This window comes from Phascolarctos cinereus, unplaced genomic scaffold (assembly GCF_003287225.1).
Source record: "Phascolarctos cinereus isolate Bilbo 61053 unplaced genomic scaffold, phaCin_HiC Scaffold_4;HRSCAF=312, whole genome shotgun sequence".
NCBI classification, from domain to species: domain Eukaryota; kingdom Metazoa; phylum Chordata; class Mammalia; order Diprotodontia; family Phascolarctidae; genus Phascolarctos; species Phascolarctos cinereus.
The window spans coordinates 184,298,809-184,311,402 of NW_027555847.1; the positions used below are offsets into that span (position 1 = coordinate 184,298,809).

General features: G+C 42.6%; 2 protein-coding genes across 2 annotated transcripts in view; both read right to left on the reverse strand.

Moving 5' to 3' along the window:
* Positions 1-7,617, reverse strand: part of CEMIP2 (cell migration inducing hyaluronidase 2) — a 98,419-nt gene extending 90,802 nt beyond the window's left edge. The window contains 1 exon segment of the mRNA XM_078152816.1: positions 7,599-7,617. The gene's annotated coding sequence lies outside the window, so the exon portion shown is untranslated.
* On the reverse strand, positions 1,182-7,545 carry LOC144456516 (uncharacterized). Its single transcript, XM_078151729.1, has 3 exons — positions 7,399-7,545; positions 5,904-6,607; positions 1,182-1,245 (listed from the first exon to the last, which is right to left on the reverse strand). Exons 1-2 carry the CDS (start codon positions 7,543-7,545, stop codon positions 5,942-5,944), a joined length of 813 nt encoding a protein of 270 aa, XP_078007855.1. The 3' UTR covers positions 1,182-1,245; positions 5,904-5,941.
* Positions 7,618-12,594: the final 4,977 nt, after the last annotated feature.

Here is a 12,594-nt window from a genome sequence, read left to right on the forward strand (position 1 = left end):
ATGAAGAATGTTAAAAAAATGAAGAAATTGAGACATAGGTTAAATGATTTATTAAGGGTTACAGGGTTAGTAAGTAACAAAGGCATAATTTAAACTCAGGTTTTTCTGACCCCAAATCCAGTATTTTATCCATTATATCTACCGAGCTATCTCTTCACCTTAAAGAAGCCTTATTCAATTAAACTAAACTCTAGTATGGTCAAAGCTGGGCAGCTAGGTGGCACAGTGCATAGAGTGCCAGGGCTAGAGTCAGAAAGATCTGAGTTCAAATCCAGCCTCAAACACTAGCTGTGTGACCCTGGACAAGTCACAATACTGTTTGCTTCAGTTTCCTCATCTATAAAATGAGCTGGAGGAGGAAATGTTAAACCACTCCAATATCTTTGCCAAGAAAACTCCAGATGGGGTCATGAAGAGTCAGATATGACTGAAATGACTGAACAACAATATGTTAAAAGCACTCCCTATTATACCAATCTATTAACCATGATCTGATTTTAGAGCACTTTGAGTATTATACAAATAGAAGTTATCATTATTGTTATACTTGCTATCCCTGATTCTCTTGCCCTTTCATCATTCTCATCCTGCTAACCCTCAACTTAGTGTAACTCTTATTATCTACTTAATATACTGTTCCTTGAGGTAGCTATGTGGCACAGTGGATAGAGCACTGGGTCTGCAGTCAAGATGACCTGAATTCATATCTGGTCTGTAAAATGGGGGAAATAATAGCAGGGTTGATATGAGGACCAAATGATATTTGTAAAGTACTTATATGTAACACCAGAGGTAAAGGCCTTGCCGTGACCATGGTAGGAAAAGGATTTCCTGTCACTGGGGCATGAATATCAGACCCTCTGCCTTTGTTCTCTTCAGTGTGAATAGGAGATAACCAGCTTAAGAAGAAAGGGTCCCTACCTCTGTTAGACCCTCAGCTCTTACTCTCTTTGGTGAAGATAGGAGGTAACCAGCAGAGCTGTTGACCTCGCCCTATCCTTGAAGGTGAGGCTGCCAAGAGTCCTGTTCCTAGCTCTGATAAGTAACATGACTTAAAATACTAGTGGTCCAGACTCAGCTTTATACTCTCTATATGGTTGGGTTAGATTCTGATAAGAAGGGACAACTCCAACTCCAAGAGTCATTTCAAGAAGTGTTATTAGTATTGGGTTAACACTTACCACTACCAGAGGTCAGTGGTGGGTGAAAGAAGGGTCCAGAGGCCAGCAGCACAAGTAGCAAAACCTATAGGAAGGAATAGGGTAAAAAAAAGGAAATAATATTGGGAGGAGTGGGGAAGGGAGAGTCCCACTTGAGGAGTTAAGTAATACCTATAGGATGGAAAAGCTAGTCTCTGGCCATCAGCTAAGAATGGGAGACAACCATGCATTTCAGTGGAGCATTAAATGGAGTTGGGTGGTAGTAGGGCTTATGTCTAGATGGAGAATAGTGAATGACTGTCCAATGTTCTAATAACCCTGGACCATCTTGATAATGATGGCTTTATACAAAGAAGCAGAGTAAGAAATAGTCATTTAGCATGATACTCAGTCAGGGAAGGCCAGGTCATAGGGATTCAGCAAGCTAAATTTCCACAGCCAATTATACAGAAAACAAGCAAAAGTCAAAGTTAGAGATGGGTTCCATGTTACAAAATGGAGTCTAAGAAACATCACAGGCTCACAACATTCACTACAACTTAACTGAGGATCTGGAACATAGTAGACACTAAATGTTTGTTTCCCCTCCAACTTTTTCTAGGAGTTTGACTGTGAAAGGGAAAGATACAGAACAATAGCCTGAGGTGATGGTAGTGAATTCTGTTTTGCCTTCTTTTGTTTTAAGGACTGGAGAAATCTGGGTATGTTTCTAGGGAGAAGGAATTAACCAAGGGCTGGCGAGAAATTTAAGGTTAAAGAGAGGGTGGATAATTGTGGAAGCATTCTGTTATGCCATGCATTAGCAAGCAGGATCAAGGGTATCAATATACACTTTCAGTAGCTCTCCACTGCCAATGGAATAGAAGAGAAACTCTTATCCTAGAATGCAAGCCCTCTACAATCTGCCTATCGTATCTACTTTTCTAGCTTGAACATGTACTGTTCCACATCACTTATTCTATGTTCCAACAAAACTGGACTAGTCTCCACTTCCTGTTCTCATGTTGCCTTCTCAACCTCCTGCCTTTGTTGTCCTTATCCACAGACCTAGAATGACCTCCATTCTTATCCCCTTCTCTACTCTTTGAAGTCCCTCCCTACAAAATGAGGGGGCTTGGACAATAGGGTTTTTGAGGTCCTTTCCACCTAGTTGCAGTGGATAAAGTACCAGGCCTAGAAATCAGGAAGATGGGAGTTCGAATCCAGCCTTAGATGCTTATTAGTTGTGTGACCCAAGAGAAATCACTTAACCCCTCAGCCACAGGTTCTGCATCTATAAAAATGAGAATAACAATGGCATCTACCTATCAGGGTTGTTGTGAGGATCAAACAACATAATCATTGTAAAGTACTTAGCACACTGTTTGGTACATAGTAAGAGCTATATAAATGTTAGCTATCACCATTATCACGATCTATGATCCTTCGAGGTCCAACTCCAGCACCACTTTCTTCTTCCACATTAGCCATCTTCCTCATACTTCTCCCACCAAGAGTTGGACTTTGACAACTCTGATATGGATATTATCAAGATCCGGGGTCCTGATTGGTGAATCTTTGCTTTTTCTTGCCTAGAATCCACATCCCGTATAATTCCCAGCAATTTCCAAACCAGTGTTTACTGCCCCACCCTTTGTCCAAATCTATGTGCTGTCTTACCTGATTAGAATGTAAACTCCTTGAGAGCAGATACTGTTTTGTTTGATTGTATTTATATGCCCAATGCTTAGAATGGTGCCTGATGTAAGCACTCAATAAATGATTTTTCATTCATTTATTATATTCTTTCCTGACTCTTACTCTGAAAAATGATTTCTCCTCAAATTTCTCTAACCACTTTGTATCTTCCCTTTGAACTTAATACATTCTCCTTTGCTTCTTTGTGTCTTCTCTACCCTCAACCCACCCCCAATAAATTGATTGAGAACAGTCCCTTTCATAGCTATCTTTGTATGCACAGAACCTAGCACAGTGCCTTCCTCCCACAACAATCAAAGGACAATTATTTATTATGTACCTACTATATATGCCAAGGGCTATATTAGGTATTGAAGACAACAAAAATAAAAGTGAAAACAGGACCAAGGAGATTACCATTTAGCCAAGAGAGACAACATCATACATATATTTGTTTTTAAACTGGACCTATGATTTCCACTTAACCACTCATGCTCCCAGGCCAACTCATGTAATAGCTAGCATTTATATAGTGGTTTAAGGTTTGCAAAATACTTTTACTGCTGTAACATAATTTAATCCTCATGACAACTCAGGGAGGTAAGGGCCACTACCTCCATTTTCAGATGAGGTAACTAAGGCTGAAAATACCTAAGTGCCCAGGGTTACTTAGCTAAGTGTCCAAGGCAAATTTTGAACTCAGGTTTACCTGACTCCAAGTCTAGAACTCTATCTAATGCCATCTAGCTGTCATATATATAGTATATACAAAATAGATATTTTGTGGGTGCTGCTAGGTGGCACAGTGGATAGAGTGCCAGGTCTGGAGTCAGGTGGTAATTGTTTGGTCATGTTGGCTCTTGATACCCCATTTGGAATTTTCTTGACTAAGATATTGGAATAATTTGCCATTTCCTTCTCCAGCTCCATTTTTTACAGATGAGGAAACTGAGGCAAATAAATAGGATCAAGTAACTTGACCAGAGTCACACAGCTAGTAATTGTCTGAGGCTAGATTTGAACTCATGACTCTTCCTAACTCCAGGTCTGGCATTCTATCTACTGCACCACCTAGCTACCTGGAGTCCAGAACCCTAGTTTAAATCCAAACTCAGACACTTACTAGCTGTGTGACCCTGGGCAAGTCATTTCACCTTATTTATTTGCCTCAGTTTCCTCATCTGTAAAAAATGAGCTGGAGAAGGAAATGGCAAACCACTCCAGCATCTTTGCCAAGAAAACCCGAAATTGAGTCACAAAGAGTCAGACTCAATAAAAACAACAACAAAGCAAAATAGATATAAGATAATTCTGAAGGGAAGGTACAGACATACAGAAAATCTCTATGTAGAAAAGCTGGAACTTCAGCTGAGCATTGAAAGAAAGTAGGGATTTTGAGAGATAGGAGTTCAGAAGGGAGGATGTTCCAGGTGTAGGGGAAACTGTCAATGCAAAGACACTGAAGAGCTAAGTGATGGAGTACCATGCATGAGGAATAGCATCAGCTGGACCACTCTACATATGTGAGTGTGTAGATGAATAAGGAGCAATTGGAATGTATAGTAGACACCTGATAAATGTTTGTTTACTGAATTCACAGAATTCTTGAAAATAGCAACTTATTCTAAGTAGAAGTTAATGAAAGGACACACACTACTCTGTGCTATTAAAGAATCACAAGAATAATATTAAAATACAAGATTGAGTTTAAGGTTCTACATGTTCAACGTAAAGTTTCTTATTGCCTTGTAAATTCAGCTGTATCAGAGCTCAGGTCAAATGCCCTCCACTTGTACCTTCTCTCAATCTCAAGTACTCCCTTTCATGTACACAATCTATAATGAAAGTGCATCTTAGATACTGATATTATACACACTTGTGCTTTCACTTTCTAGTTAAACTAAGAATGTGGGTCTCAGAAAGTTAGGACCTCATGTCTGGAAGCAGCCAAGAAACAGATTGGTTTTAATCCATCAGTGTTATGGCATAACAAACTAAAGGAACTTGGAGTCGGCCTCTTACTTCTGGCCCTGCCACTAGGCTTGACCTTGAAGAAGTCAAGGAAATTCTCTTTCACCTTATACATGAGGAAACTAAGAAACAGAGTTGTACTCACTCATCTCTACGAGTTCTTTAATGTATGAAGTCCTGTGATCTATGCTACTTAACTCAAAACACATTAAGAAATGAAGCCTCCCAGGCTGTTCTCCTAGCCTAGCCTATGCAGAAAAGGCATGTGTGTGATCTAGATTTCACTGTAGTCCTGAGAGCAGCCCCCTTCAGTACTGAACGCACAGTAACTAAGCAAAGACTTTGACTTTAAAAATCAGGTAAAAGTAAGCCAGCTACAGTTTTGGTCCTGATCCTTTCCATCTTCCAACTCCAACAAGGAAAAGCTAAGCCTGGCAGGAAAGTCCATAATATATGAGGTTGGAATGTTTAGTTCTTGAGAATCTTCCAAATTTTAGATCCATTCTATTGAAAACCTTTCTCGATACAAACAAAACAAAAATACCTCCATCGGATTAGCGATAGGACAGAGCCATTAAACATGCACCCACACACACATACACACAATGCATTCCAACAATCTGTCCCTGAAGCCGGCTTCCTGTGGGGTTTATTTACACACACACACACACACACACACACACACACACACACACACACACACACACCGTCCCCCTAGAGTTTAAGATTGTTCACATGAACTTTAAAAGATCCATTGTTTCCTCCCCAGAAAACTAGACGAAAACTATGATCAAGACAAGGGTTCCCAAATACCCTCTCTCAGGGAGTGGATTCCCTTCTAAGGGAGTTCAATCCTTCCTAATCCCAAAGGGAAGGCATCCAGGCAAGGGAGGCGGACCCGGCCGAGAAAGGGCTGGGAGGGGGAGGGTTATTCATTCACCCGGAATCCCCAACGTGCTCCCTCGCTAGACTCAGCCCAGCAGGCTGCGGTTGGCTGGTGGTGAAGCGGCCGAACTCGCCCCCGGGTCTGTCTACACAGTGAAGCCGGAGGGGTAAGGCACCCACAGAAAGGGGACAGAGACCGCAGCTACTTACCTTCCTCTCCGCAGTTTGGAGCCGGGCAATTCGGGTATCTAAACGGCGGCAGTCCAGACAGACTGGGTTGTCGTCCTCCTACCCCTGGCCCCGGTTCTGCTTTCCATGGCAATGGAAACCCGCTGAGCCCCGGCTGCTGGGGGGCTGCCGCGGCTGCTGCTTTTACGCAACTGGCGGCAGCGGCAGCCTTTGCCCGGTAGGTGAAATACTTTCCTCCAGAGAGTGACGCGCCGCTTCCTCCGTCCTCCTCCAGCCCTGAGCCTCAGGGTGGGGGCGGAGGGACGGGAAGAGAAGGGGGGCGGGGAGGAGAGCCAGCAGTGCCCGCCGCTTTTTATCCCGTGGCAACAGCTCTGCTCTTTTCTCCCCTCCTTCCCCTTCCACGGTGCCGTTGGGCAGTGCGGCCCGGAGCGCCCTTGGGGGAAGGACAAAGGCTCGGCGGCAGCCGCTGCGGCTCCCTGGCCAGCGCCGAGGTGCCGAGCTCTGGGTTCTAGGGCTTCGGCCGCGGAGCCGACTGCTGCTGCTCTCCTCCACCCCAGCCAGCCTCTGTCTGCCTGCAGGGCGCCATGGCCCGGGCAGCGCTGGGCCGGGCCGGGAATCGCGGGTGGGGGCGGAACAGAGGCTGGGAGGGAAGGGGAGAAGGCGGTGCTTGCAGACCGAAGGGGCGGTGGCAGCTTCGGGCTCCACCCGCGGGGTCGCGGCGCAAGCTAGGTGAGAGCCCAGCGCCGCTCACTGCTCCCAGCTAGGAACAGCTTGGCTCCGCAGACGCGGCCCCGGTGCCCCGCCTAACCCCAGACCTGCCGTCCGGGAAAGGAGGCAACGCTTCCCATTTCTCACCGGGGAACTCGATCTCCTTCCCCAACACCCTCACTCTGGGTGTAGAAGGAATTACGGTTGCTCTCCCTGACATCCGTAGCGTGTCCTCCCCTTTTATGGAATCTCAGTGTTGGAAGGGATCAAAGAGGTTCGACCTGTACTTGTACTAAAATCCCTGCTACAACACCCCAACCAAGAGTCATTTAGCTTTTGCAGAGAGATAAAATCCATCAGCTCCAGAAGCAGCCCAGTTCCACTTTCTACGAAGCCCTCTGCTTAAAAGGAAGTGTTTTGGGCTCCATACATACCAAGGCCAAAAATACTTCTGTAACCTTCAGCTATCGATCCTGGATCTGCCCCCCAGGGGCCAAGCCGAACAACCTAGGCCTCCTCAAATATTTGCAGAGAGTTAGCATCCCTCCTAAGTCTTCAGCTCATAGATTTAATGCTGTCGAAATCACTACTTAAACCCTACTATTTTTACAGATTGGGAAACTGAAAACGAAAGAGAGAAAGTTACTTGCCCAAGGTCACACAAGTAATAAGAAGCAGAACTGGAGTTTGAACTCAGGTCCAGCGACTCCAAATATAGTGCTCCTTTCTCCCCACCCCTGTCAGAAGGATATTTGACTCAACTTGGCTAGTTTGCCAAGACCCAACCCCATCTGGCGACCACCCCCACCTTGCGTGCCGCTAGCTTCTCGGGGCTCCCAAACGTCCCTCGAGGCTTAGCTGTGCCTTCTCCCACAGCCCCAGGAGCTTGATGCTGCTGCAGCTGTTGGACTATGCCACTCCCACTCTCGAGGTTAATATATGTAGCGCCTCCCATGCCCCCTGCCCTCACAACTGAGGGTCTGGCATCCAAGCCCCACCCCTACGCACCTAAGCTCTCCACTCCCTCTCTTCAAACAATGTGCTTCTCAGCCAGTCCCAGACAGAAGAACCCCGACCCCACCTGATTCCTGATTCATTTTTATTTCCTCTTCCCAAGTGGCCCTTGAGCCCTTATGCTGGAACTGCTATGTCGCAAGTCCACAAGTTTTGTTCTCTACCCCCATTCAGCTAGTAGCTGCAGCCAAGCACTGGCCTCCCCCTTCCTCTGTTTAGTACTGAATTGGATGTCATCCCATTGAGAACATTAGTTCATTTAACACTGTATATAAAATTTGTAAAGTCTAGTCGTGTAATCGTGGTATTTACGCAGACATACACACCCAGGAAGAAATCCCCTTGTGTGAGATATTGTTAGAGAAGTAGCCGACACTAGGGAAATGAGCTTCTATAATGTATGGATTAACTAAATAATAAAGAATTCCCCCCTCAAAAGGACATCAAGAAAGGACCTGTGTTTCATTCATTTCCCCACTGCATCTCAGGAAGGTCCCAAGAAGAGGAAGCATCAATAAAAAGGGGGGGGGGTGACTGTATGCAAAATTGGAAGAAGGCTATTGCAGTAGTGCAGGCATACATTGCTTGGGGTCAGTCTGTCCTATTTGGGATTATAAAACCACTGCAATCACTGTATGTCTTGTATGGTACCTAGCAAAATATAAAGTTTAATTCCATGTCTGCACAATATTTTCATGTATATTTGATTTTTATAAATGCCTCATTTCCATTATTTATGTATTCTCCAATATTTTAAAGTAGAATTCATATAAAGTATAAAGCCAAGTTTGAGAATTAAGATATGTTTTCTGTGTTTCATACATTATTTGAAAAGGGGAAAAGAGCAAATTTGGAAATGAGTGACATATCAAAAGAGAAGGCCTATGAAACTGGAGGAGACCTACCAAAATGATGCATCATAGATTTTTTTTGTGCCAGGCTACTAAAGTAGGATTAGAAACATTTCATCTTTATTTTTGTCAGAGTACTGGCCTTGCATAAGTAAATTATTCCACTGATCAAGAGGGCAGTTTATGCTGTTGATGTCTTTCTGCTGATCCATATACTACTTCCTCTTCCTTCAGGTAACCTGTGATCAAGAGCATTTTTCTTTCTTTTTTTTTTATTTTGAATTATCAACAATCACTTCCATAAGCTTTTGAGTTTTAAATTTTTCTCCTCCTCCCACCATACCTCCCTCCCCAAGACAGCTCGCAATCTGATATAGGCTATACATATACATTCCTATTAAACATCTTTTCACATTAGTGATTAGTGATGTTGTAAGTAAGAATTAGAACCAAAAGGAAGAACCACCAGAAAGAAGAAACAAAACACAACAGAAGAAAAAAATAGCAAATAGTATGCTTCAATCTTCACTCAAACTCCATAGTTCTTTCTTCTTTGTGGATAGCTTTTTCCATCAGGGGCCTTTGGAGATGTCTTAGATCCTTACATTGCTGAGAAGGGTTAAGTCTGTCAATATTAGTCATCACACAATGTTTTCCTGGTTCTACTCACTTCACTCAGCATCAGACCATACAAGTCTTTCCAGGTTTTTCTGGAGTCAGCTTGTTCATCATTTCTTATAGCACAATAGTATTCCCTTACGTTCATATACCACAACTTGTTCAGCCATTCCCCATTTTATGGGCATCCTCTCAATTTCCAGTTCTTTGAAGGGCATTTTTCTGGATGGGCATCTGAGTTGGCATTTCATTGCAGGTTTCAAGGACTGAGTGACTTGGGCCTGAGGGAAGAAGATTGCCCTAAATGTGTAGGTGTCAGGATAGAAAACCATGAGTTTGTTATGCCTGAATACACATTTCTGAAATAAGGTAAACCAGGTAAAGCTATTATTCTCATCTCTCTCTTCCCTAGCCCGAAATAGGAAGCTTAAAATTACTAAGACTTTCGGGATTTCTCTAGCTACATACATATACACACATGTGTTTATGTATATGTACATATATGTGATGTGTTTAAGTGTGCGTTTCTTTCACCACAGCATCTCTGGAATGATTTCTTTTTCATACATATTTCTATTTGTGTATGTGTTCAGTCTCCCAAATTCCATTCTCTTTATTGCAGTGCCTAAAACATTGGTCCATTATACAATAACCTTAGCAGATTGTCTTTAAATTATATTCTTCTGCTCACACTTGTTGAATGCAATCTATAGATTATCTTCAAGGGGTTGAATTTTTCACTGCTTTCCCTAGGAAGTTGTTGATGTGCTAGGTTTTGTCTTAGAAGTAATTAAAAGTCACAGAATAAGTTGACTTCAGTCTAGTCAATGCAATAAAAAAGAAAAAATGATATTTCTTCTAGCTACTGTTCTACACTTCTGTGACACCATCATTTGTCAATTTTTCTTTTGATGGTCACTGGATTTTTTCTTGGTCACTGGATTCTTTGTTTTAAAGAAACACTGTGTTCCCTTTCTTTAATATGCTGTATATAAATGTTTATGTTGCTGGGCCCTACAAGTAGCAAGGCCTATGTATTATGAAAGCTAACCCCACATGGCATGAGGATGTCTCAAGGCAAAATAGACATATTTAGCCTCTTCTCTGCCCCCCTCCCCTTCTCCAAGGGAGACTTTAATTCCTGCCAGGAGGGGAAGTATGAAGTTGGGATTGGAGGCCTCTCTGCTGTTCTCAGAGAGATGAGTTGCTGGGCTAGAATTACATATGCTCCCTTAAATAGTCAAGAGGATGGGATTTTCAGATTAAAGCTAATTTCTGATCACAGTTCAGTATGGGAGAAAGCAGGATTTATATACAAGGCTTTACTCCCTTTCCTACCAGACACCAGTTCCACAATGAACATATATACTCAAGAAACCCATTTATCCAAGTTGGTAGCAAAAACAAAAATCAAAGCAAGTATACATGTGAGGATACATACCAGACAATACAAAATGAAGACACTCTCCCACCTGAATGTTGGTAACACAGCTCAAACAAGAGAGAGAGAGAGAGAGAGAGAGAGAGAGAGAGAGAGAGTCCTAGGTCTCATCCAAGGGGAAAATCCCCAAAGTTTCTAGTGTAGCAAACTGGGGATATGATAGAAACCACCCACTCTTTTACATCTTCCCAGTCTGTTCCTTCAGCAACCCAAAGTGGAGTCGGCTTCCCTCACCTTCCCTCTTGAAGCTGGAAGTCAGAAGAACCCAAAGTCCAAAGCAACTCCAAGTCTCAAGAATACTAAAGAAGAAGATAGAGCTCTCTCAATAGCTCCAGACCACCTCTCACACAGGACAGGGCATTCACCTCCACCAATGAAGAGAGAGTCCCAAACCACTGGGCTTTGGTACTGGGCATACATTTATAACCTGGTTCCAGCCTATTTTTCCAGATCTATTATATAAGGTGTTCTAAAAATCTTAGTGTGATTTTAAGATTCAGTAGCTAATTATGGGCAGCTAGGTTGCACAATGGATAGAGTGCCAGATAGAATGCCAGTCAGGAAGACTCATCTTCATGAGTTCAAATCTGACCTCAGACACTAACACTGTCTGACCCTGGGCAAATCACTTAACCTCATTTGCCTCAGTTTCCTTATCTATAAAATGAGCTGGCAAAGGAAATGGCAAACCACTCTAGTATCTTTTCAAAGAAAACCCTAAATGGGGTCACAAAGAGTTAGACACAAATGAATGAGTAACAGCTTAAAACTACACTAAGACTTTTGGGACAACTTATACATTATTTCCACCTGAAGTATTCTTTAGTCCAACCAAACTGGCCTTCTCACCTATGATTCCTTACACCCAATATTCTATCTCCTGTCCTTTGCACAGGCTATCTATCGCCCATGACTGGTTTGCACTCCTTCCTCACTTCTGACTCATAGAATCCCTAGTTTCTTTTAAATCTCAACTTATTCACCATATTAAGTTGTTATGATTTCCCTTCACTATTATTTCCTTCTCCCCTAAAAAAAAACTTCATATTTATTTTGTATATATTTATTTTCTATGTACTCACACACATACCACATGAACTCTCGTATAGAATGAAAACTCTTTGAGGGCTAGGACTGTTACACTTTTGTTTTTTGTCCTCAGCACCTAGTACAGCGCCTAGAAAATAGGCGGTTGTTGATTGATTTATATTAATAAATGCTTTGGAGACTGAATCGAATCTAACATCTTAGAGCAAGAAGAGTGAAAAAATGGATATAGTTATTTATATTAGGTTGTGCAGAAACCATATCTTCCCCCTCTTCATAGAAAAAGCAACTTTTCACAGTGAACTGAAAAAGTGATGGTGGTCTTTTCCTTTGGCTCCCAACAGCGACTCTGACAAATGACACCAACCCCATTAATGTTCTTTCCAGCACATCCTGTTTAAAGTGCTCATTTATTTTACCGTTGTCTGCATCCTCATGTGGATTTGTCTGCCTTATTCTTTTCATAAAATCATAGATTCTAAATCTGGAAGATCTGTGAATAATATCTGTGAACAATCCAGTCTAATCTCCTCACCCCCAGCTGCCCTCTCCTAGAAACACAAAGACAAATGTGCAGAGTTATCCTCTGTCAAGAACTAAGTTCTTAATCTATCAAGGCTGACTGTTTTCTCTGTGGCCAGGAGTTACACTCTATAACTGTCTCCTGGCTCAACTGTGCCTTCCAAGAGAATATATATCTTACTTTTTAAAGGTCACAAAGAGCATGACATATCTTCAAAATGTCAATGGCATGCTGCTCTTTTGATCAAGAACTTCATACTTTTAAAAAGTGGTAACAAAGTAAAAACTCTGCTTTTCACTTAACATCTTGTCCTTGTTACCTGCCCCCTTTGTGTTTGTCAACTGGGTTTGATGTCCTGATAAATCATACCACCAATGTGTGTGTGTGTGCGCACGTGCGCAGATGCGCAGGCACGCTCACGCATGCGTGACCACACACACACATACTCTTCCTTGCTTAAAACTGTACTAAGACTTTTGGGATATCCTGTATAAATAGAAAGAAATTGAA